The 24,736-nt window shown below is 57.2% G+C and overlaps 2 protein-coding genes across 3 annotated transcripts; both read left to right on the top strand.

The window, feature by feature from the left end:
* Positions 1-1,753: 1,753 nt before the first annotated feature.
* On the top strand, positions 1,754-8,265 carry TNFRSF14 (TNF receptor superfamily member 14). 2 transcript variants are annotated; one of them, XM_045803485.2, is made up of 8 exons: positions 1,759-2,452; positions 3,168-3,276; positions 3,758-3,883; positions 5,108-5,263; positions 5,446-5,536; positions 6,291-6,454; positions 7,430-7,461; positions 7,715-8,265. In XM_045803485.2, exons 1-8 carry the CDS (start codon positions 2,384-2,386, stop codon positions 7,808-7,810), a joined length of 843 nt encoding a protein of 280 aa, XP_045659441.1. In that variant the 5' UTR covers positions 1,759-2,383; the 3' UTR covers positions 7,811-8,265. The 2 variants fall into 2 exon arrangements, with proteins under 2 accessions (XP_087714807.1, XP_045659441.1); XM_087858681.1 differs by lacking the exon at positions 5,108-5,263 and having other exon boundaries at positions 1,754-2,452.
* Positions 8,266-20,866: 12,601 nt separating this feature from the next.
* On the top strand, positions 20,867-23,848 carry PRXL2B (peroxiredoxin like 2B). Its single transcript, XM_045803364.2, has 7 exons — positions 20,867-21,024; positions 21,206-21,410; positions 22,010-22,061; positions 22,566-22,629; positions 22,714-22,789; positions 23,082-23,200; positions 23,664-23,848. The coding sequence occupies exons 1-7, from the start codon at positions 20,962-20,964 to the stop codon at positions 23,685-23,687; spliced, it is 603 nt and encodes a 200-aa protein (XP_045659320.1). The 5' UTR covers positions 20,867-20,961; the 3' UTR covers positions 23,688-23,848.
* The last annotated feature ends 888 nt before the right edge of the window (positions 23,849-24,736 follow it).

Genomic DNA, 24,736 nt, shown 5'->3' with positions numbered 1-24,736 from the left:
CCCACAGGACCGCGTCCCCCCGATGCCTCGCTCTGGGATGCTGCTCATTGTTTCGGAAGGACCGGAGGTGCTTGAGTGCACTCTTCCCTCCCAGCAGGCATGCGGTCGGCCTCGGCTTGCTGGGAGAGAGCCGGCGGGCCCCAAGAGCACTAGGCACGTCCCCTGGCCTCTTTCAGGAAAGAGGGGCAGGTCCAGACTGTCTCCGAGGGTTGTCCTGCTCAACTACCTCAACCCGGAGACCCCAGGACGGACGCCTTGATTGTCCTGCAGCCCCCCTGCGCCCCAGCATCTCGGGGCCCGGGAAATCCAGCGGAGGGACGGTCTCCAGGAAGGGTCCCGGCAGGACCTACAGGTGACCTTAGCCAGCGGGCCATGCACGGGACTCAAAGCTGCTCTGTAAGTGCTGCTTGATGGATGAGTGGGTGGGGAATCGGGCACATTCCTCTGGCCGGGGAGCATCCCTTATAAAGTCAGGCTGGTAATGTGGCCGCACACCCACGTTGGACTTCATCTGTTCAATGATTTGTCAAAGGTCATCCAGTGACCGTGTGGAAATGAGAAAGGCAGAGTGCAGCCGTCCTTTTGTGTTGCTGGTGACAATGAGGGGAAACCATGGTGACCGTCCAGGGTGGGGGCCCCCTCTGATAGGCCCTCGGGTGTGGGGGCATGGCCTGTGGTCACGGGGTCTCCTGGGGACTCCCAAGCCCTTGGGTCCCACCTGACCCCCGCCCCGCCCTGGAGGCTGGGCCGGTCATCCTGGGGACGGTGGTCAGAGGTGGACCCCGCTTCTGAGCTGACCCCTGATCAGCTCCCACTCCACCCCCGTGACTTCATCCCTGCCTACTTCCTTCCCTGGCACCCAGACTGTCCTCCGGAACATTTCCAGTGTCCCCCAGAAATGAGATTAGGTAGTGACCCCAGGGCCAGTGGTGCCAAGGTCAGGATAAGAAAGGGGCTCAAGGTCAGTCTGGGCCGGGCGACCAGCGATCAGCCCACTGAAGGGGGCGGTTCCTGGGTCTGGCGAGGGCTCGACCTCGGGGTCTGATGGGGGCCTGCCCAGGGCCAGTGGAGCTGGACACACACACCAGGGTCAGGATGGGTCTGCTGGGAGGGAAGCTGCCACAGGGGATTGATTTGCAGCCTCACAGATGAGGGAAGTCAGAGGGTACCATGACCATCACATGAGCCCTGGGGCTGAAATGTGATGTGGGAGCCATGGGGTTCCGGGGGAGACTCCCCAGGACACTTCCCATTTGAGGCACCAGCAACAGTGAGTTGCCTCTCACCAGCCCCCAGCCTGCGTCTTAGGGCACCAGGCATGTGGTGGTCCCCCACCCCTACGCTGCCCACAGGGCCACCAGCTCTGCGGGCAGCGGTGGTATGGGGAAGCCCGGGTGGGGAGAGCCCCTTCTGGAGGGGAGATTAGGGTTTGGGTATGAGCACAGTTTGCACCCCAGAGACCCTGAGCCAGACCCTGTTGCTTTCTGAGCCCGTTGACCCATCTGTGAAATGGGAGCAAGAATTAACCAGCCCAGCCCCCTCCCAGGGACAGGTGGGGTGTGGACCCAGTGGGTGGGGCTCAGGGAAGGCAAAGGGTCACCCCTCCCTCACTCCCACCATGGTGGGGGGGCATTGAGGGTGCTCCCCCTCCCCCAGCCTCCAGTGGTCTGGGGAGAGAGCCCTTGTGCAGAGCTGGGCTCAGGAATGTGCAGGTGGAAAGCAGGCCACCCCAGTCCCAGACAGAGGGCACTGCGTGGGAGATGGGGTTCCTTTGGGGGAACGGTCACCCTCTTCAGTAGACGCTGTGTCAGGGAGCAGGAAACCAGGAGGGCTCCTTTTGTGGCCTTGGTGCAGGGGCTGGAGGGAAGCCGCTGGGTGGCTCCCTGGGTGTCAGAGGAGCAGAGGAAATGCAGATGCACATTTCGGGGTGGGGGGCACCCAGCTCTATAGGAAACTCAGGGGAGAGGCCAGGAGAGCTTGCTCGCCAGAACTTCGGGCTCCCTGAGTGGGGCAGGAGGAACTGTGCCCATGGCTGTGCTTCTGTGGTCCTGCCTCCCGTCTTTGCGTAGCCCTCCCCTTCGCGAACACTTCTGCTTTGCTGGCCGGCTCCTGCCTCCTGCACGGCCAGCCCTGTACCCCTCTCCCGCCCGTCACCGTGGGGTCCTGCGGGGTCCTGGGCCCTGGCAGCTTGGCTCCCACAACGGCAGATATTGGCAGACTGAACTGAGGCCAAGTTTCGAGAGATAAGCCTCCTCATTGGGCCACAGACAGTTTCTCTTTCCCTTTTGATTTAGAGAAGGCAGGTTCCGGGCTGATGCGAGCTCGACCTGCTGGCAGGGGTCCTGGGACAGCGGCTAGGGAATGAGGGGTCCTGAAGAGGGACATGGAGCCTCTTCGAGGCTGGGAGCTGCCCCCCTGGAGCCTGACACCCAAGGCTGATGCCCTGCACCAGGTGAGTCCCCTGAGCCTATGTGTGTCTGTGTTCCAGGGCTTCCTGGTGTCCCCAGTCCTGACGCCCAATGTGCCCAGCCCTGTCCGTGGACCCTGCCCTGGGCCACATCCACTTCCTGTCTCACCTGGGCTTTTGTCCCCCAGCGCTGTTGCTCTGGGCTGACCCAGCTCCCGGCACCCAGTCCCCTTATCCCCGAGAGTGGGGGAGCAGAGTGGAAGGAAGTCATAGCCACCAGCCGCGGAAATGCTACTCTCCTCTGTGGACACCCTTCCCCCACCAGCCTTTTCAGGGCCAGCAGGCCAGCCCCCACCACAGGAGGCTGCTTGGAAAGCAGGTGGTCGGGGAACCCAGCTCTCTCCTCCACCCTCCACCTGCAGCCTGGCTGATACTTGATTAGACAACCTCCTTATTTGTGCGCGGAGAGGCGGGCTTCAGGGCCCTGCTGGGCGGGCTGGCCCGGCCGTTACTCCTCAGGAAGGCTCCCACACTGCCCAGCAGAGTCCACCCTGGAACCAGGGTCCCCCAATAGCCCCCCTCAGCCCCAGAGCTGCCTGTGTTCCCTGCCAGGCTGGGGACTCCTGACCGTCCCTGCTCTGACGCTCTGGTTCCACTAGGGCTGCTGCTGCCCATTTCACAGAGGGTGAGCCTGAGCCCCCAGGGCTGCCCTGGCAGCCCCTCCCCCCATCCCCTCCAGCGTGGACCCTGTCTCCTGCAGGCCCTGTACCTGCTTCTCCTGGGGTCCCTCCCCTGTGCTCTGGCCATGGCCCCGTGCAAAGAGGAGGAGTACCCAGTAGGGTCCGAATGCTGTCCCAAGTGCAGCCCAGGTAGGTGCAGCCCTGGAGGGACCAGCCCCTTCCCTGCCTGGAGCCTCAGTTCATGCTGCATCACCTGGGGCCAGCTGAAGCCCCGGGGCAGGGCCACAGACGGGGGAGAGCTGAGCCCCCCCGCCAGCTTTGACTCTTCCTCGCAAGACCCTCGCAGCTGCAGTGCACAGGGATATGGCCTGGGGGACCCAGACGGCCCATTTATGGTCAGAAGCTGGGGCCCAGAGCAGGCACTGGGCCCAGTCATGCCCACCTGCACCAGGAGGCTCCCCCCTCCTTCCAGAACGTGCCCATTCCCCCACCCCCCGAGCTGGCTCACCGGTGAGAGGCAGCAGGACACAATGTGTGGCGGGGGGGACAGCTCAGGTGCCTTTCAGTCCCAGGGGGGTGGTCTCCTACCTGCTGGGGGCTTCAGGCAGCAGGCGGGGTGGGCTCCTGCAGGCCCCCCCAGGCCCAAGTGACACAGCCCCTCTGGGCGCAGGTTACAGGGTGAAGGAGGCCTGTGGGGAGCTGACGGGCACACTGTGTGTTCCCTGTGACCCGGGGACCTACACGGCCCACCTCAACGGCCTGAGTGAGTGTCTGCAGTGCCGAGTGTGTGACCCAGGTAAGAGCCCCGGCCGCAGCCGCCCCCTGCTCGGGCCCCACGCTGGGCGGCAGCTGCGCACCCACACGGCCAGGACCAGCAGGTGTCTGCACGGGACCCTTCCAGGGAGCCTCGGGCCTCTGTCCACACCTGTCTCTCCCCAGAGGGGGGCCAGCGCCTTTGAAACACCCTGTTAGCTGGGCCGTCCAGAGCGCTGGGAACCCGTCACCCTGAGCCCGTCACATGGACACCCGAGCCTGGGGCCAACCCCGCTGGAGCCACAGGGTCCCGTCCTGCCTCGCCCAGCCCGCCGGTCCTGGGGGACTGGACCTTGTTCCCCCGCAGCGTGCAGTTCCTAGGACCCAGAGCCTCACACCACACCCGAGGGCCCCTACTCGTGGCCCAGCACTTGGACCTGGCCTTCTTCCTGCCAGGTGGTCTGGGGTGGAGGGACCCCGGGAGGAAAGGCAGGATGCAGGAGAAGGTGGCAGTGGTTTTGGGTCCAGCCAGGTGGGGGTGAGGGGCTTGGAGCCTCGGGCTCACCCACAGATCCTCGGTGCCCTGAAGAAAGCTCCTCTCTTATTAGGCTGAGCTTGGGGTGCAGATGGCAGACGAGGCTGTCCCTCAGCGGGGGCTCAGGGGTGAGGCCCAGGCACAGCAAGACCCCACCCCCGCTGCCAGCCTGGGGAGGGGCTCTCACCGTCCTGTCGCTGCCCTCTGACTGGCCTGATTGCACCATGGGAAACTGCCGGAGGGACGGGGGCTTCAGGTGTGGGTGGCCTAGACTGGGACCTGCGTCTGGGACTGCCCCAGGGCTGAGTGTGGTTCTCGCTTCCTGTGTGGGCCCCGCGGGGACAAGGCTGTTTCCCCACCAGGTCGGCTCCCCTCCTGAGGACACCCTTCCACCAGCCTCCTGACAGCTGGCCCCTCCTCCTTTTCCAGCCCCTGCTGCCGTTGCACATGTCCCTCAGAGCCCCTTGGGACACACCCCCTGTGTCCAGCACCCACAGGCCCGGCTTCGGGCTGAGCGGGGCATGCACCTGGGCCGGGTCCCCAGACACACACACCAGGCCGCAAAGCTGGGCTGGGGGGCCGGTCACCAGCCCGTTCCCAGACCCTGGGCAGGAGCCCACAGGCCTGCGGCTGCTGTCCAAGTCCCTGCTTGTTCTCCTCCTGGGACGGGGTGCTCAGCACTGCCCATGGCAGCCTGTGCGACTGCTCTCAGCTCCTTCTCTTGGGTCCCAGCCTTGGGCCTGGTGACCAGACAGAAGTGCTCCCGGACAGAGAACACTGTGTGTGTCTGCGACCAGGGCCACTTCTGCATCAGTGAGGATGGGGACGACTGTGCAGAGTGCCGCCCGCACACGCTCTGCAGACCTGGCCAGAGGGTGCGGGCCAGAGGTGAGCCGTAGACCCTGGGCGCCCCAACCTCCTGGTCTCTCTGCTCAGCAGCAGAGCAACCTGGACCCTGGCACCCTCTGAAGAGACAGACCCCAGACCCAAGCCCAGGGAAGGGGGGAAGCCTAGCTTCCCTCCCGGCCTGGGTCCCTGCCTCCCCTCTGCCCGGCCCTGTCATTTCTCAGGCACAGAGCGGCAGGACAGGGTGTGTGAAGACTGCCCTTCTGGGACCTTCTCACCCAGCGGGACCCTGGAGGAGTGCCAGCCCTGGACCACGTAGGTGATCCTGGGGTGGTCTCAGCCCCGCGTCCCTGGGAGGGGCTCCTCCATGCTCCCCTGGCAGATAAGGGCCCCCCTCCAGTGGAAACCTCAGGGCTCCCCCTGCTCCCCATCATGTGCGGGCCTCCAGGAGAGCAGCTGTGGGACCCCGTGGCTCACGTCCCCCATCACATTAGCTTATGTGAGCTTCCTGGAGGCCAAGGATGGACCTTCTCTCCTGGGGCTGACCTGGAGGGAGATGCTGCCAGATTCCCGGGGCCGCTGTCGTTCTGGGGTCTTCCCAGGTGCCAGGGCTGTGGGGGCTCCCAGAGGAGGGCTGTCAGGGAGGTTCTCAAAGTGAGAACCTTGTTCTTCCTGGGATGGGACACCCTGAATGCCTATCCCCGGGTCCTGGGGGGAGCCTGGGGTGACTAGATGTGGCTGTCGGGGGGACTCTCTCGCCATCCTGCCTCTTCCAGGCTGTCCCTCTGTCTGCCAACTGTCTCTGAGGTTATGCCCCCCTGACCAGCACTCTCTCTGTCCTGTCTCCTCGGACCCCAACCCCGTCCCTGTCCCCGGGCATCCCTGTTTTCCCACCTCTTCCTTCCCTCCGTCTGCCTATAGCAGTGAGGCTTGAAAGGCAGACAGAGCCGAGCTCCCACCCAGAGCCGCCGGAGCGTGGGCCGTGGGCAGCTGCCTTCCCTGCCAGGGCCGGGGCCGCTGTGCCTCCAGGACCCTCCCTGCTCCATGCCTCCCCACTGCTCTCTCCCAGGTGCAGCGGCCCTTTCCAGACAGAAGCAGAGCCTGGGACCAGCATCTCGGATATCACATGTTCCTCCAGGGGCCTTTATGTTTTTGTGGGCAGTCTCGTCCTTATAGGGGTTCTCTGTGGCCTCATAGTCCTCGGGATAAGGATGAAAAACAGACGGTCACCTGGTGAGCAGTGAGCTGTGGGCCCATCAGGGCTCGGGGCCGAGCAGTGGCGTCTCCCGGCTCTCCCCCTCAAATCGGGAGGACTCCTTGGCTCCTCTCAGGGAGACTGTGCCGGCCTGGGGATGTGGGCTTCCCGCTGAGTGGGAGTCCTGATGCCATGGGATCTTAGGGGGTGGAGGGCCGGGAGGACAGGGCCCCTGTTGCCCCCATGCCCACTCACCAACACGGACTCCGAGTCCCTGCCGGCCCTCAGGGGCGGAGAAGCGCAGGGCAGGCTGCAAACAGAGTGGGGGGAGCATAGGGTTGGGGTTGGCGGGGCAGCTGCAGTCCTGCCATGGGTGAGGCCGCGTCCCGAGAGGCCACATACCGTTCCTTCATTCCCTCCCTGCCCACTTACCTGCCTGCTGTAAGCTGGGCCAGGCCTCAGCTCTGTAGACACGGCTCTGGCCTTTGGGGAGCCCTGTGCATGACCATCGGGGAGCAGGCACTCAGCAAAGAAATCCACATGGGGAAGGTCGGTCACCTTCTCGGGCTGCTGTCAGCTAACGAGTCCTGGGCCCACACCCCGGGGCCCCCAGGCTGCAGGCAGGTCTCGGGGTCCCAGGCTCTGAGCGGGCCAGCCTTGGCCAGTGCTCACTCCTTCTCACCCGATCCTGAGGCACCTGCTCCCTGAGGGGTGGGACACCCCCCTCTGTGAAGTGCCCACTCCCTTTCCCTGGACGACCGTCACACTGGAATGAGTTAGGGACAGGGTTTGCAGCCGGGCACTTGGCAGGAGGTGTCCCCATGTTGTCCCCTGTCCTGGGCCCCCTGGTGGGCAAGTCCAGCAAGGAGCTCTGTCCACATGGGTCTGGCCTGTCTCCCAGAGGAGCCTTCTCTCAGGGAAGGCCACACAGGGAGAAGCCGGGAGCCTGGGTCCCTCCAGCCCCCGTCGCTGTGAGACCCACCCCGACGTGACACAGTGTCTCTGTTTTGCAGGGGGACCCACCAAGGCGAGATTATTTCACCAGGTATTACTGACGTCCCACCCACCCCAGACCCAGTAGAGGTGACGCTGCTGGGGCGGGTGTGGGTTCCAGTTCTCGGAGGGCCCTGAGTCCTTAGCGTAAGACCAAGCCAACTTGGGAAGGGAGGCCCCAGTAGTCCCCTTAGAAACCCAATGACCCTGAACACCACAAGCCCCTGGGCTGGACACAGGGCGGGCAGGGTCTTGGTGCTGACTGTTTCCAGCTGGACACAGAAGGGAATGCTGTGTCCATCCAGGTCCCGCGGGCCCCACCAGACATCACCACGGTGGCTTTGGAGGAGACAGCGTCTGTGTCCCCTGTGTCCCTCCCCTGTGTCACTGGGAGGGAATGACCCACTAACGGATTGATGGCTCCAGCAAGCAGACGTCTGAGCCATCTTGGGCTGTGCCTGCTAGAAGCTTCCAGGCCCCCAGAGGCAAAATGTGGACCGTCCCTGGACTTGCTTCACACTCTACCAGCACAGGAAGACCGGCCACTGCTCAGGGGGCCTTGGGAGCCCCACACGTCTCCCATCCATTTCACGAAGGCACAGAACTCTCCCCTCACCTCTGTGCTGAGCACATAAGGACATGACTGCTGGCTGCTCTTGGCGCCAAGCCCCGCTGACCCCCGGCCCTCTGAGCCTCAGCTTGCCCATCTGTAGGATGGGCCTGCTGGCACCTACCTCGCAGCTGGGGAGACATGGGACGGACCACAAATACGACATGAATAATTTCGAAATGGGATTGGGTTTGCTCCACAAATAAAAGTGTTTTTTAAATTTGATATTAAAAAGTGTACTTGGCAGAGGCCTTGAGAGCTGTGAATATCCTGCTTCTCCTGACACTTCCACCCACTGACGAGTTTTGCCCGGACAGCGAGTTTTGAGGGTTTCCATGTGGGGCCTGATCTCCCCCTCTCTGCACGCTGGCGAGTCAGCATCTGTGGACGGAAGAGCTTCCCTGGCCCCCTGGCCCGTCATGCGGTGCCTCGTGCTTCCTATTTCCACGGCGCGTTCTAATACGTTACTGTCCTTACCCTGGGGGCTCACGCGGTCCCAGAGTTGTCTTACGAGATGCCCTTCGACTCGTTTCTGACGCACAGTCCCTACTCTGTCCCTGAGCCTCCTCAACCCAGTGACATCCCAGTGACAATGAGCACAGCAGGCCCACGCGCTGGCTTCTAAGACCTTCTTCACCAAAACCACTGGGCTGTTCACAGGAGCGGCTGGCCCTGGGCCGGTGCCTCGGGAAGGGGTCACGTCCAGGGACAGGCTCACAGTGCAACCTCCCTTCGTACCACGTTCCCAGGTTAGATGTGGCCTCTTTAACCGTCGCCGGTCAGCCCAAAGCGCATCCGCCCAACGCACCCCCACAGAGTCCCACCTGAGGGCCACGTCCAAGTCCACTTATGTCGCTGTCCTGCCTGCCCATGGCCACTGCGGCCACCACAGCGCCTCAGCCTGGTGTCTAAACAGTGCAAGGTTGAGCCCTGAGGACCACCACGATGTCCCGGTGCGCCTGGACCAGCGCAGCCGGCCCAGGTGCCCTCAGGCCCACCTGTGCAGGCTGACGGCCAGGCGCACCAAGAACACCTGAACTGCAGCCCGGAAGGCGCTGGTCACATCACAGGCATTTCGTGACCTCTAAAAGCACCATCGAATTCAACACATGACGTCCCCCAAGACACACTTCTACAAACAGCACATGCAGTGACTCAGCTCCGAGCCCTCGCCACATTTTAGCCCTTTTGAGTCCTTCTGCAAATTTCTTGCCCCAATTCTACCAGGCGCCTTTTTTGAGAAACACAGATCCAAGGGTTTTAACACAGCCATGGAGGAGATGCCCAAAGGATTCCAGAGACCAGCCCAGAGCCTCAGCCAGGAGCTCAGGACAATGGGAGGAGGCGACACGGGGCCTGGGGGCAGCGCAAAGCCACTGTGTGTACACTGCCCACATCACACATCCCTGATAGAGGCATCCACGGGCTCGTTAATCGATGTATTTATTTTGTGTTCATGAGATGTGGCCCCTCTTCACCGATCTGGGGGGGAACTGGTTAAGAGGTTTCTGGAGGAGAGCGATGGGATAGGATGGGACAGAGCAGTCCCTGCTCCAAGGGACTCAACCCACAGCCGCACCCTGAGCCTGCCAGGCCTGGCTGTCAGGCCATCCTCCCAGCCTTTGCAAGCCCTTCCCCACCCTGTCCTTCTCTGCTCTCCTGCAGCCCTTGGAGCCCTGAGCCCTCTGTGGCTGCCCACCCGCAGGCCTGAGCCTGCTTCCCCTCTGCAAACCCCACCCCTCCTCGTGTCCACTTCACCCCTGTGTCTGTTTCTGCTTCCACCCTATCTCCTCCTGCTCCTGCCCGGCCCAGTGTTTTGAGGGAGTGAAGTAGGACCACCCTGGCCAGCAAAACCGAGTCCATCAGTGAACAGCTCTTTCTGCTCCCAGTGCCCTTTCCCCTGGCCAGCTGAGGGCCAGAGCTCAGAGCGCCCTGCCAGCCCGGTGGGTCCTTGCTCTGCAGCTGAGCTGGCGTGGGTGCGGGACAAGGCAGACCTCTCCTTGCGGGAGTCCCGACACTGCAGTTGCCACCCTATGGGTCCCAACTGTGGGGAAACTGAGACCAGGGTTGCTGGACTGTGTCTCCCTGCTTCCTCAGTCCCCGGCTGAGTTCTCAGCCCTTCCCTTCCAGTGCTGCGTGGACGCTGAGCCCCATGCCCTTGAGGAATGTGCTCTCATCGGGCATCTCTGGGTTCTGAGGGGTAGGGGTCCTGGTGCCCAGGGGAGGGGGAGGGGCCCTTCTCCGGCAACACAGCAAGAGTCCTGCTGAACTGGCACTGTGGCCGCCAGCCGGTCCCGTGGGACTCCTGCCAAGAGCCCAGGAGGGAGGAGAGCAGTGTGGGTCCTGGTGGGCGTCCTGCGCGCTGATCACGAGGTCTTACCCAGGCTGTCCTCCCGCATCCTTCAGAGCTCCAGGTTCGGCTATGGCAGACAGTGGACAAGTGTCCTCGTGCTAACATCCTGGAACTCTCCTTGACCCAGGGCAGAGGGCAAGCGGTCAGCGCGGTGGTGTGGGAGGGGAGGGGCGACCCCAGGAGCCTTCTGCGCCTGCAGGAGCTGCTGGGGACTGCAGCTCGCAGCCAGCCCTGCCAGCATCCTGCCCAGGCCTGCCCTCAGCCGACAGGCCCCGTGGAGTAGACAGGGGCCGCACTGCTGGCCAACTGCTGACCACACAGGAAAAGGCAGACCTTGCAGGTGGATGCTACTATTTCACTATCCCAGCGCAAGGAAGGAAAGCTTCCTCCAGCCCAGCAACAGCCCAGCCAATGAGAGACTGTCCCAGCCCAGCCAATGAGAGATGTCATGGCCCAGCCAATGAGAATAGTCACAGCCCAGCCAATGAGAGGTGTCATGGCCCAGCCAATGAGAACAGTCACGGCCCAGCCAATGAATGACAGACACAGCTCAGCCAATGAGAACAGTCACAGCCCAGCCAATGAAACGTCACTACATTTCAAACCGCTGGCTTGCCGCAGTATTTGTGGATGAGGGCCTCGCCCAGCCTCGGCTTTCCTCCGGGAAAGAGGCCCTTGCGTTCGCCTCTGCTTTGCTCTCTGCACTTGCGGAGCTTTGCTGTAGCTTGCTCGTCTCAGATTGCTATTCCCAAATAAACCCATTTTTTGCTGGTAAAATAGCTGGCAGTTGTATATTTCTAGTGTTAACAATAGATTGAATCAACAAGGGTTGAATGCAAACTTGTAAAACAATGGAAACTCAAATAATGAACAAAATTATATTTCGAATGAATAAAACCACCACCAAGGAAAGGAAAAACTAACCTATGCAACTTTGGAGAATGGTATTTGGACAAAAGAAAAAAATAATTGCAAGCAAATACTGAACTCGTTCGTTGGCAGGATTCTCGCAGGGGCAGCAACCCCAAGACAAGGGTCTGTGTCTTCTAGGACTGAGCCAGTGAGCAAACAAATTTTGGACAAAGGAAACTGGGTTCCTTTCAGGAACAGAGGAGGATGCGCACTGTGGTTTGTCTGGGACTGGAGCTCTCGGTGTGAGCTTGTGTTTACGTGTCTCTCAATGCATCCGTGCCTGTGATACACATGAGTGTAGGGAGCTGTGGGGGCACAATTTCTACATCATTCCCTGTGAAATCCTAGAAGCAAAGATACTGCAGCAACAGCTAGCACCCCTACTCATGCTGGGTTCTAAAATCCATTCTCTGGGAGAGAGAGGTAAGATGGTGGAGGAGTAGGGGACCCTAATTTCGTCTGGTCCCTGGAATTCAGCTAGCTAGCTATCAAATCATTCAGAACACCTGCAAGCCCTACTGCAGATCTGAGAAAAGGATTGCTGCAATTCTACAAATAGAAAAGCGACCACTTTCTGCAAGATATAATGACAAGATGGAAGAACTCACCCCAAAAAAGAATAAGAGGCAATACTGACAGCCAGGGAGTTACTCATTGTGGATATAAGCACGATGTCAGAACTAGAATTCAAAACGACGATTATGAAGGTACTAGCTGGGCTTGAAAAAAGCATAGAAGACACTAGAGGATCCCTTACTGGAGAAATAAAAGAACTGAGATCTAATCAGGTCAAAATCAAAAGGGCTATTGTTGAGATTCAATAAAAATGGAAGCTCTAACTGCTAGGATAAATGAGGCAGAAGAGAGAGTCAGTGATATGAAAGACAAAATGCTGGAGGATAAAGAAGCTGAGGTAAAGAGAGATAAACAAGTACTGGATGATGAGGGAGGGATTTGAGAGATCAGTGATACCATAAAGTGGAACAATACTAGAATCACTGGGGTCCCAGAGGAAGAAGTGGGGGGAGAAGGTATATTGGAGCAAATTATAGCTGAGAACTTCCCTAATCTGGGGAAGGAAACAGGCATTCAAGTCCACGAGGCACAGAGAACCCCCCTCAAAATCAATAAAAATAGGTCAACACCTCGACATATAATAGTGTAGCTTGCAAATTTCAGAGGTAAAGAGAAAATCCTGAAAGCAGCTCGGGACAGGAGGTCTTTAAACTACATGGCTAGAAACATAAGGTTGGCAGCAGACCTGTCCACAGAGCCTGGCAGGCCAGAAAGGACTGGCATGATATATTCGAGGCACTGAATGAGAAAAATATGCAGTCAAGAATACTTTATCCAGCAAGGCTGTCATTCAGAATAGAAGGAGAGATAAAGAGCTTCCAGGGCAAACGGAAGCTAAAAGAATCTGTGATCACTAAACCAGCCTTGCAAGAAATATAAAAGGGGATCCTTTAAGCGAAGAAAGAGCCCAAAAGCAACAAAGACCAGAAAGAAACAGAGACAATCTACAGAAACAGTGACTTTACAGGTAATACAATGGTGCTAAATTAATATCTTTCAATAGTTACTCTGAATGTAAGTGGGCTAAATGCCCCAATCAAAAGACACGGGGTAGCAGATAAAACAAGACCTATCAATATGCTGTCTATAAGACTCTCATTTTAGACCCAAAGACACCTCCAGACTGAAAGTGAGGGGGGAGAGAACCATTTATCATGCTAATGGACATCAAAAAAAAGCTGGGGTGGCAATCTCTATATCAGACAAATTAGATTTTAGACCAAAGACTGTAATAAGAGATGAAGAAGGACACTATATCATAATTAAAGGGTCTACCCAACAAGAAGATCTAACAATTGTAAATATTTATGCCCCTAACATGGAAGCAGCCAATTATATAAACCAATTAATAACAAAATTAAATAAATACATTGATAATAATACAATAATAGTGGGGGACTTTAACACCCCACTCACAGCAATGGACAGATGATCAAAGCAGAAGATCAACAAGGAAACAAGAGCTTTGAATGACTCACTGGACCAGATGGACGTCACAGATGTATTCAGAACATGTCATCCCAAAGCAACAGAATACACATTCTTCTCGAGTGCACGTGGAACATTCTCCAGAACAGATCACATCCTGGGTCACAAATCAGGTCTCAACTGGGACCAAATGACTGGGATCATTCCCTGCATATTTTCGGACCATAATGCTTTCAACCTTGAACTCAGTCACAACAGAAAATTTGTAAGGAACACAAATACATGGAGGTTAAAGAGCACCCTACTAGAGAATGAACAGGTCAACCAGGAAATTAAAGAAGAATTTAAAAAACTCATGGAAACAAATGAAAATGAAAACACAACTTTTCAAAACTTTTGGGATGCAGCGAAGGCGGTATATAGCCGTACAAGCCTTTCTCAAGGAACAAGAAAGGTCTCAAATACACAGCCTAAGCTTACACCTAAAAGAGCTGGAGAAGGAACAGCAAATAAAGCCTAAACCAGCTGGAGAAGAGAATTAATAAAGATTAGAGCAGAAATCAATGAAATAGAAACCAAAAGAACAATAGAAGAGACCAATGAAATGAGGAGATGTTTCTTTGAAAGAATTAATAAGACCAATAAATCTCTGGCCAGACTTATAAAAAAGAAAAGAGAAAGGACCCAAATAAATAAGATCCTGAATGAAAGAGGAGCGATCACAAACAACACCGAAGAAATACACACATTTATAAGAACGTATTATGAGCAACTATGAGCAACTATGTGCCAACAAATTAGGCAATCTGGAAGAAATGGACGCCTTCCTGAAACATCAATTACTAAAATTGAAATAGGAAGAAATAAAAAACTTGAACAGACCCACAACCAACAAGGAAACTGAAGAAGTAATCGAAAATCTCCCAACAAACAGGAGTCCGGGGCTGGACGGCTTCTGGGAACTTGTCGAAGGGGAATTCTACCAAACATTTAAAGAGGGATTAATGCCTATTCTTCTGAAGCTGTTTCAAAAAATAGAAATGGAAGGCAAACATCCAAACTCCTTCTATGAGGCCAGCATTACCTTGATCCCCAAACCTGACAAACACGGCACCAAAAAGGAGAATTACAGACCAATATGCCTGATGAACACGCATGCAAAAATTCTCACCCAAATACTAGTCAATAGGCTCCAACAGAACATTAAAAGGATTATTCACCATGACCAGGTGGGATTTATTCCTGGGATGCAAGGGTGATTCAACATCCTTAAATCATTCACTGTGATACACCACATTAATAAAAGAAAGGACAAGAACCATATGATCCTCTCAATCGATGCAGAAAAAAGCATTTGACAAAATACAGCATCCTTTCTAGATTAAAATTCTCCACAGTGTAGGGATAGAGGGAACAATACCATAAAAGTCACACATGGAAAGCCCACAGTGAGTATCATTCTCAATGTGGACACACTGAGAACCTTTCCCCTAAGGTCAGGAACACAGCAGGGATGTCCACTGTCACCACTGCTGTCCAAGATAGTACTAGAAGTCCTGGCCTCAGCAATTAGACAACAAAAATAAATAAAAGGCATCTGAATCGGCAAAGAAGAAGTCAAACTCTCTCGCTCTTCGCAGATGACACGACTCTATGTGAAAGTCCAAGAGACAGACTCCACTCCAAAACCGCTAAAACTCGTACAGGAGTTCAGCAAAGTGGCAGGACATAAAATCAATGCCCACAAATCACTTGCATTTAATATACTAACAGACAGAAGAAAGAGAAATTAAGGAGTTGATCCCGTTTACAATGGCACCAAAAACCATATGATACCTACGAATAACCTAATCAAAGAGGTAAAGGATCTCTAGAAACTACAGAACACTTATGAAAGAAATTGAGGAAGACACAAAGAAATGGAAAAATGTTCTATGCTCATGGATTCAAAGAACAAACATTGCTAAAATGTCTATGCTACCCGGAGCAATCTGTACATTCAATGCAATTCCTATCGAGATACCATCAACTGTTTTTCACAGAAATGGAACAAATAATTCTAAAATTTGTATGGAACCAGAAAGACCCTGAGTAGCCAAAGAGATGTTGAAAAAGAAAACCAAAGCTGGTGGCATCACAATTCTGGACGTCAAGCTCTATTACAAAGCTGTACTTATCAAGACAGTGTGGTACTGGCACAAAAACAGACACATAGATCAACGGAACAGAAGAGAGACCCCAGAAGAGGACCCTCAACTCTATGGTCAGCCAATCTTCGACAAAGCAGGAAAGAATACCCAATGGAAAAAAGACAGTCTCTTCAACAAATGGTGTTGGGAAAACTGGACAGCCACATGCAGAATGAAACTGGACCATTTCCTTACACCATGCACAAAAATAAACTCAAAATGGATGGAAGACCTCAATGTGAGACAGGAATCCATCAGAACCCTAGAGGAGAACACAGGCAGCAACCTCTTCGACCTCGGCTGCAGCAACTTCTTGCTAGACACAACTCCAAAGGCAAAGGAAACAAAAGCAAAAATGAACTATAGGGACTTTATCAAGATAGAAAGCTTTTGCACAGCAAAGGAAACAGTCGATAAAACTAAAAAACAACCTAGGCAATGGGAGAAAATATTTGCAAATGTCTTTTCAGATAAAGGGTTGGTATCCAAGATCTATAAAGACCTTATCAAACTCAACCCTCCAAAAACAAATAATCCAGTGAAGAAATGGACGGAAGACATGAACAATGACCAAATGACCGACAGACACATGAAAAATGCTCAACGTCACTTGGCATCAGGGAAATACAAATCAAAACAACCTCACACGGTCAGAATGGCTAAAATTAACAAGTCAGGAAAAGAGAGATGTTGGCAAGGATGCAGAGAAAGGGGAATCCTCTTAATTGTTGGTGGGAATGCGAGCTGCTGCAGCCACTATGGAAAACAGTGGAGGCTCCTCACAAAGTTGCAGATAGAGCTGCCCTATGACCCAGTAATTGCAGTACTGGGTATTTGCCCGAAGGAGAAAAACATAGTGATTTAAAGGGTCATCTGCACCCCAATGTTTATAGTGGCAATGTCCTCAGTAGCTGAACTCTGGGGAAAGAGCGCAGATGTCCATTCACAGATGAGTGGATAAGGAAGATGTGCTGTATATACACCAGAATATTGCTCAGCCATCAATAAAAATGAAGTCTTGCCATTTGCAACCATGCGGATGGAACTAGAGGGTATTATGCTAAGCGAAATAAGTCGGCCAGAAAAAGACAAATACCATATGATTTCACTCATACATGGAATTTAAGAAACAAAACAGATAAACATAGAAGGGAAGGAAAGATAAATTAAGACGAAAATAGAGAGGGAGGCAAACTGTAAGAGATGCTGAACTCTAGGAAGCAAACTGAGGGTAGTTGGAAGGGAGGGGGTGGGGGATGGGGTAACTGGTGACGGGCATTAAGGAGAGCACGTGATGTGATGAGCACTGGGTGTGGTACGCAACTGATGAATCACTGAACTCTACCTCTGAAAATAATAACACATTATATTTTAAGTAATTGAATTAAAATAAAAGTAAATCAAATTTAAAAAATCTATTCTCGGGGCGCCTGGGTAGTGCAATCGTTAAGCGTCTGCCTTCGGCTCAGGGCATGATCCCGGCATTCCGGGATCGAGTCCCACATCGGGCTCCTCCGCTGGGAGCCTGCTTCTTCCTCTCCCACTCCCCTGCTTGTGTTCCCTCTCTCGCTGGCTGTCTCTCTCTCTGTCAAATAAATAAATAAAATCTTAAAAAAAAATCTATTCTCTGTAAAGGTAATTTGGGTTTCTTGGGAAAATGTCTGCTCCCAAGACTGGGGCTGGGTAAGAACCAGATAGCTGGGAACATCCTGTTGGGCCAGAAATTAAGGGAGGACTTATGGATTGATAGGAATATGTCAAAAAAATCCATAAGCCAGTATAAAGGGTCTCTGGCTGGAAAAATGTGGGACAGTTTGGAGACCAAAATATATAAGAGCAATAGACTGAAATTCAGTGGATACGATTGGAACCATAAAGCCCGCCATGATGCCAAGGCATGTTGGACACATGAATGAATGAATGCAAGGAGAATTCTCTTGCTTCCAGTCGAATGCTGTTGTTTAGTCAAGAACAATCAAGAAAGGAATGCTTGCACAGCCTCAAAGAGTCTCCTCCAAGCATGCCCCTCCGTACATGCTATCCTTGCTTCTCCCGATTTCCCAGAAAGTTTAGAGACAAACAGGATATTTACATACTCTTAAATCATCCTGCCAAAGTATACTTTTTATTTTATTTTATTTTATTTTATTTTATTTTATTTTATTTTATTTTAGAGAGAGAGAGCACCTATGAGCAGGGAGGAGGGGCGGAGGGGGAGAAGCTGACTCCCTGCTGAGCAAGGAGCCCTGCTCCCCGGCTCAATCCCAGGACCCTGAGATCATGACCTGAGCCCAAGGCAGATGCTTAACTGACTGAGCCACCTCAAAGTATACTTTTTGATGACATATTAAAAAGCAATTTTTAATTTGTTGAGCAAACAGAACTCCAGTTTAGAAACTACTTCGCAACGTGACAGTCATTCATATCATGTTGCATTCATGCTCCATCCAGTGTCGCCCAGCCCATGGTAGGTACCCACAAGCCCGTCCTACAGATGAGCAAGCTGAGGCTCAGAGGGCTGGGGGTGATGGGGGCTTGGAGCCAAAAGTGGCTCCTGGCTGCCGGAGCACCACTTCAGCTGCTGGTGGGTATGACTTCCTTCCACTCTGCTCCCCCACTCTCGGGGATCAGGGGACTGGGTGCCGGGAGCTGGGTCAGCCCAGAGCAACAGCGCTGGGGGACAAAAGCCCATGTGAGACAGGAAGTGGATGTGGCCCAGGGCAGGGTCCACGGACAGGGCTGGGCACATTGGGCGTCAGGACTGGGGTCACCAGGGAGCCCTGGAACACAGACACACATAGGCTCAGGGGACTCACCTGGTGCAGGGCATCAGCCTTGGGTGTCAGGCTCCAGGGGGGCAGCTCCCAGCCTCGAAGAGGCTCCATGTCCCTCTTCAGGACCCCTCATTCCCTAGCCGCTGTCCCAGGACCCCTGCCAGCAGGTCAAGCTTGCACTCCACCAGTAACCTGCCTTCTTTAAATCAAAAGGGAAAGAGAAACTGTCTGTGGCCCAATGAGGAGGCTTATCTCTCGAAACTTGGCCTCAGTTCAGTCTGCCAATATCTGCCGTTGTGGGAGCCAAGCTGCCAGGGCCCAGGACCCCGCAGGACCCCACGGTGACGGGCGGGAGAGGGGTACAGGGCTGGCCGTGCAGGAGGCAGGAGCCGGCCAGCAAAGCAGAAGTGTTCGCGAAGGGGAGGGCTACGCAAAGACGGGAGGCAGGACCACAGAAGCACAGCCATGGGCACAGTTCCTCCTGCCCCACTCAGGGAGCCCGAAGTTCTGGCGAGCAAGCTCTCCTGGCCTCTCCCCTGAGTTTCCTATAGAGCTGGGTGCCCCCCACCCCGAAATGTGCATCTGCATTTCCTCTGCTCCTCTGACACCCAGGGAGCCACCCAGCGGCTTCCCTCCAGCCCCTGCACCAAGGCCACAAAAGGAGCCCTCCTGGTTTCCTGCTCCCTGACACAGCGTCTACTGAAGAGGGTGACCGTTCCCCCAAAGGAACCCCATCTCCCACGCAGTGCCCTCTGTCTGGGACTGGGGTGGCCTGCTTTCCACCTGCACATTCCTGAGCCCAGCTCTGCACAAGGGCTCTCTCCCCAGACCACTGGAGGCTGGGGGAGGGGGAGCACCCTCAGTGCCCCCCACCATGGTGGGAGTGAGGGAGGGGTGACCCTTTGCCTTCCCTGAGCCCCACCCACTGGGTCCACACCCCACCTGTCCCTGGGAGGGGGTTGGGTTGGTTAATTCTTGCTCCCATTTCACAGATGGGTCAACGGGCTCAGAAAGCAACAGGGTCTGGCTCAGGGTCTCTGGGGTGCAAACTGTGCTCCGGAGGGTAGGAGTGGGGGGGCAGGGGCAGGGGCTGCTGTCTCCTGCTCACCACTCAGTAAAAGCCCCAGGCCCACGCCCAGGCCTCAGTCACCTTTGTAAAGTAAGCTCCGCGGGCACCAACAGCCCTGCTGTGTTGTCATCGCCCCTTGGCTGCCAGGCCACCTCCCTGTTCCGCGGGGCTGGGCCTGGGGCGCCAAACCGGGTCTCCTGCTCCTTTGCCTGCAGCACCAGGAGCGCTAGGGGGAGATGTACAGGACGCGGGAGAGGAGTCCTTGACCTCACGCTCCTCCTTCTGAGGGTGTCCCTGAAATTGGCTGCCTCCCTCGTGGGTCCCCGCTCCCTGGGGGTGGCAGCCCCCCCTCACAGAACCAGCCCTGGCCTCTGGGGGCTGCGCTCCTGGGCTCTGGAGCTGCGGGGGTCCCGGATTCCTCCTTCCCTGGTGGACTGCTGTCCATCTCCGTGTGGCCTCCTTCCTCTTTCTGCTCCTCCTGCTTCAATACCCGGGACACGAATGTTCTCCGTGTGAGATGGGGGCTAGACCTGCAGGAGCCCCCGCTCCAGCCACCGCAGCCCCTCCAATCTCCCAGCCCTGCAAGGAGGGGAGCAGAAGTCTCTCGGGCCTGTCTTCCCTTCTGTACTGGGGGTCCTGTGATATACTGCGCCGTGTCAGGAGGGGGCTCCCTCCCCCAACCCCAGGGGCAGGCATCCCCCTGGGGTCTGCAGCCTGGTCCAGTCCCTGGAGGTCTCTTGGGACCTGGGGAGTGAAGCTGAGCGCAGGAGACGACAGATGCGGGCGGATGTCTGCTTGGGTGACCGTCTTCTGGGTGAAGTCTTGGCTTCACTTCTTGCCCCCGTGTCGCAGGCGTCATCGGTAAAACCGGACGCTCACGGGTGGGGCCGGGCTGTCGTCAGCGATAAACAGGACACCGTCGCAAGGCCCGTAGCAAGCCGCTGTTACTTCTTTCGGGCCCATGTTGCACAAAGGTTGGGGGTTAAAAGAAGCTATTTCGCTTGTAAGAAATTGCCGGTATTTTATGATTACAGCCAGCGCACACATGGAATTGAGAAAACGATGCATTCGCATAGGATTTTAAAGCTCAAATAAGAGCCAGGGTAAAGGCTAAGCCCTGGTGCTCCAATGCCCGTAGGACCGCCGCCGGGGCGCCAGAGCCGCCACACAGGCGCTCACTCCGCGCCCCTCAAGCCTGCCAGGCAAACCGCTCGCCCCCCACCCCGGACCTACACCCCGCGGGTTCCTCCGCTCTGCGCCTGCGCCCGCATCGGAGCCTGACCCCACGCGAGGCAGCTCCGTGCGCAGGCGCACCACGCTCCTGCTGCCCCTCCGCGAGCTCCGTCCCCCCCCGCCCCGCCCCCTGGCAGCCGGCGCATTGACCCCATTGGCCGACGGGCTTATGCATATGCAAAACAAGTGACGAGGAGCCGTCGGGGCTGTGGTAGGGGCGTTGAGGGGTGGCGGGGGTGAACCATCCGGGGCGGGGCCGGCAGAGGGGACAGGACCTGGGGGCGGGGCCGGGAAGGAGACCCGGGCTGGGGGCGTGGCCTGGGTGGGAGGGGTGTGGCCAAGCCGGCCGGGAGTGGGGCCCGCAACCCCAAGAAGGGTCCGCAGTAGGGAGCAGGGCGGCAGGAAGACATGAGCGCGGTGGACCTTGCCCGCGTGGGTGCGTGTGTCCTGAAGCATGCAGTGACCGGGGAGGTGAGGCCGGATGAGCGGAGGACGGTGGGTGGGCTCCTGGCACCTGCTGGTGCTCCCTGGCGATGGCATCCCGGGCTGGCCTCGGGGGTCTTGAGAGGGTCGTGGGGCTTGCGCGGTGGAGCTGGGGACGCTGATGCGCGAAGGCGGTGGTCCAGCGGCGCCCCTCGCCCACCCCACGCAGGCCGTGGAGCTGCGGAGTCTGTGGCGGGAGCAAGCATGCGTGGTGGCTGGCCTGCGGCGCTTCGGTTGCTCGGTGTGTCGCTGGATCGCCCAGGACCTCAGCAGCCTCAAGGGGCTACTGGACCAGCACAGCGTGCGCCTGGTGGGCGTGGGACCCGAGGCCCTGGGCCTGCAGGAGTTCCTGGACGGCGGCTATTTCGCTGGAGGTGCCTGTGCTCTGCTTCTCTCCTCCCACTGTAGCCCCTCCAGCTACCTTGAGACCCTCCCTCAAGCTCAGGGCCCAGGTCATCCCCTCCTTGCCCAGACCTCACCCTTCTCGCTCCAGGATCTCCAGTCATTTTTCCTGGGTTCTCCACCTGTTGCCCTTACCTGCATCCCCCAGCCATGATGTCCCTCCCACCGTGCTCAGTGGCAGGACCCAGGGGTGATGCTGGCCTCCAATCACCACCATGGGTCATCACTGGGTAGCCGCAAGTTCCCTACCTTCCCAGGAGCCTGAAGGAGTAGCTCGGACAAGGCTGCGGCTTGCCCCCACTTTCCCACCCTGCCAGACTCTTCTCCCTGACACTCAGCATATGCCCCCGCAGAGCCCTGGGCCGAGTGGCAGAGTCCAGGCGAGTCCTACTCCTCCCTTTCCCTGTCACCTCTGGGTCTCCACTCCTCCTCTAACAGTGGGGACACTCAGCTCCGCTCTGCTCTTCCCTGTCCTGGGTGGGCAAGAAAGGGTGGACAGGGGGCTGGATGCAGGAGGGTGGGCCAGGTGGTGGATGGGCCCGAGTACACACCTGTGGCCTTTGCTTTGCAGAGCTCTACCTGGATGAGAGCAAGCAGTTCTATAGGGAGCTGGGCTTCAGGCGGTGAGTGTGGGGGCACTGCTTCTTCAGCCTCTCGCTGCTGGCCTCTTCCTGAGCGTGTGGCCCTGGGGGATCCACTGCTCCACTGGTCCTTCTGCAGGGCTGTCTCTCGGGGGCTGTTACAACTGTAGGTTAGGCTTCTCACCCAAGATCGACCCCCAGCAGGCTGCAGAGGAGGCCTGGAGCCTCGTGCCTAGGGGCCATCACAGCCCCTCCGGGGCCTGGGTCATACATATGCTTGCTGCTGGGCTGGATTAGTGGCGCCAGCTGAGCCAAACCTGCCCCCGCCGTCCCCCCCGCCCCCGGTCATCCAGCATGGGGGCCAGTCCACGCTCCCCAGATCTTCTGCGGGGCCCCAGGCCTGCTGGATGGCCTGAGTCCCTGGTCAGATAAGGTGACGCTTGCTTGTGTGAATTGGTCTGTGCACCTGGTAGTCTGGGGACAGGCGCTGGGGCTAAGGCTTCAGAGAAGAGCCAGAGCCTGGACAGGCCCGCTGTGTCTTCACAGGTACAACGGCTTGAGCATTGTGCCGGCCGCCCTGGGGAAGCCTGTGCGCGATGTGGCCCTCAAGGTTTGTGATGGCCAAGGCTGGGTGGGACTTGGGGTGGTGGGACTTCCCTCTAGGACTGACCTGGACCCGCTCCCCTCCCTCCAGGCCAAAGCTGTCGGCATCCAGGGGAACCTGTCTGGGGACTTGCTGCAGAGCGGAGGGCTGCTGGTGGTTACCAAAGGTGGGCTGGGAAAGGGGCGTCAGAGGTCAGTGCCTGGTCGCATGGGGTCGGAAGGTCTTGCTGAACCTGGCGGCATGCCCTGACCCTCTTTTCCTCCCTTACTCCTCTGGTTTGTTGGTCTTGTCAAGTCTTCTCTGTGGGGTGGCCCAGTTCTTGAGCATTGGCTTAACTGGGTGGGATGTGGCCAGAACAGCCCACTGGTCAGGGTAACCAGGTGGGGTCATGGACAACCAGGGCTGCCTCCATCCTCCCAGCCTGCAGGGGTACCCTGACCGCCTCCCCGCTGCTGTAGGTGGTGACAGAGTGTTGCTACACTTCGTCCAGAAGTCCCCAGGCGACTATGTTCCCCAGGAGACCATCTTGCAGACCCTGGGCATCTCTGCAGAAGGCTGTGCCAGTGAGTCGCCCCAGGTGAGCTTGGGCCTGCGGGGGGGGGGCACTGCCTGCTAAGAACAGCCCCCTACACACACCCACCTTCCCTGGGTTGAGTGCTGGGTGTGGCCAGGTATTAGGCTGGACATTGCAGGCTTCAGGGAATTTTGTGCTCAGGGCAGCCCAGGATGTCACTGTCAGCCCAGGGACCCAGGGGCAGGGTGGCTAGATGGTAGGCACAGCAGGGCCCTCCCCAGACGGCAGAGGGCTACCCAGGGCTGCAAGGCAGACGAGCCTCCTGTCCTCTTAGCCTCGGCGGGGTCGGGCAGGGCTTGTCCAAGGTGACCATAGCCAGCATTAGTGGGGTCCTGGTGGCTGGCCTCCTGTGCCCGGGTGGAGGGGAGTGTCCAGTACTTGGGCTGCAGACTGCCGGTGGGTGGGACCAGCTGCCCTCGAAGCCGGGAAGGGTGGCCAGCCTGACGAGGCCTCTGCTGCCCCACAGTGTGAGGAAGCGTGCACAAGGTGAACCACCGAGACTGCTGGGGGTCTGGGTGGCATCTGCGGCCTCGGGAATGCTGGGAGCTGGATGTGAAGAATCTCTCCAGAATTTTGGGACGGAGCACCAAGCTCTGCCAGGTCCCACAGTGGTAGTGAACATTAAACTAGGTTTTTTTTTGTTGGCTCTGAGCCCTGAGTCCTCGGCAACTGTGTCTCTGTCGCTTCCCCCTGGCCAGCAGGGCGGTCAGGGGTCCGCAGGCTTTCCTAGGAGGGGGTGGGGAGTGCTGGAAATGCTCCTACAGCCTCCCTGGTGACCTCAGGCCTGTGACACAGGACGGTCAGGGGTCTGAGGACAGGCCCGGCGTGTAGGAGCTGAGGGCGGAATCGGGAACTCCCCAGGAGAGAGCGCGGCCTGGAGGGGTTGGGCTCAGTGCTCAGGTCTGCTGGGTTTCCAGGGAGGAGATGGTCTCTATCCAGCCGCTGGAGCACCGTGGACAGTGGGACTTAGGGAGAGGAAGGACCTTCACTGATGAGATTTGTCATTTGCACCGTGCTGGGGGTGGCTGGCCAGGGGGAGTCTTGGCCCAGCTGGTTCACCCAGCTCCCCCAGTGCCATTCCTTGGCGGGTGCAGCAGGAACTGGAACCCATGTCCAGAGTGGAAACCTGCCTCTGGCCCCCTTGTCAGGGGCTCTCTGGTCTCAGTGGGTTCAGATGACCGTCTCAGCACCTCCCCTGGACCCCTCTGGCTTGGAGTGGGTGACCACAGCGGCCTCCTAGCTGGCCTCCCAGCTTCCTCCCACCTTACCCCCCCCCCCGCCCCACGCTCCATTCAGTCCGTCTCTCAGGGGTCATTTAAAAACTCAGGGCAGGTGACAATGTCCGTTTGTGGTTTAACTTCTCCACTGGCCTCTAGTTACATAAAACCCAAAGTCTAAATTCTGAGCTATGGCTCCCTAGTCCCCTCGGCCCACCTCCCAACCTCAGGCAGCTGCTGAGTCAGCAGCCCTTCCTCCCATCTGAGTGGGGGGCCACAGGGGGCCAGTGTTTGGGGGCATACTGGTCACTGCTGTGCCGCA

This window comes from Ursus americanus, chromosome 33, assembly GCF_024610735.1.
Source record: "Ursus americanus isolate L20-20 chromosome 33, mUrsAme1.1.p, whole genome shotgun sequence".
Lineage (NCBI taxonomy): Eukaryota > Metazoa > Chordata > Mammalia > Carnivora > Ursidae > Ursus > Ursus americanus.
Note: the sequence above shows the minus strand (reverse complement) of the source record. Positions and strands in the feature narration are given on the sequence as shown.

Excerpts from the sequence above, each read along its gene's own strand:
- TNFRSF14 (XM_045803485.2), top strand. The coding sequence starts at position 2,384 with ATGGAGCCTCTTCGAGGCTGGGAGCTGCCCCCCTGGAGCCTGACACCC. Across the intron at positions 3,277-3,757 it reads CTGTCCCAAGTGCAGCCCAG|GTTACAGGGTGAAGGAGGCC; the intron begins GTAGGTGCAGCC and ends CTCTGGGCGCAG. Across the intron at positions 7,462-7,714 it reads AGGCGAGATTATTTCACCAG|GTCCCGCGGGCCCCACCAGA; the intron begins GTATTACTGACG and ends GTGTCCATCCAG.
- PRXL2B (XM_045803364.2), top strand. The coding sequence starts at position 20,962 with ATGAGCGCGGTGGACCTTGCCCGCGTGGGTGCGTGTGTCCTGAAGCAT. Across the intron at positions 21,411-22,009 it reads CGGCGGCTATTTCGCTGGAG|AGCTCTACCTGGATGAGAGC; the intron begins GTGCCTGTGCTC and ends TTTGCTTTGCAG. Across the intron at positions 22,790-23,081 it reads GCTGCTGGTGGTTACCAAAG|GTGGTGACAGAGTGTTGCTA; the intron begins GTGGGCTGGGAA and ends CCGCTGCTGTAG.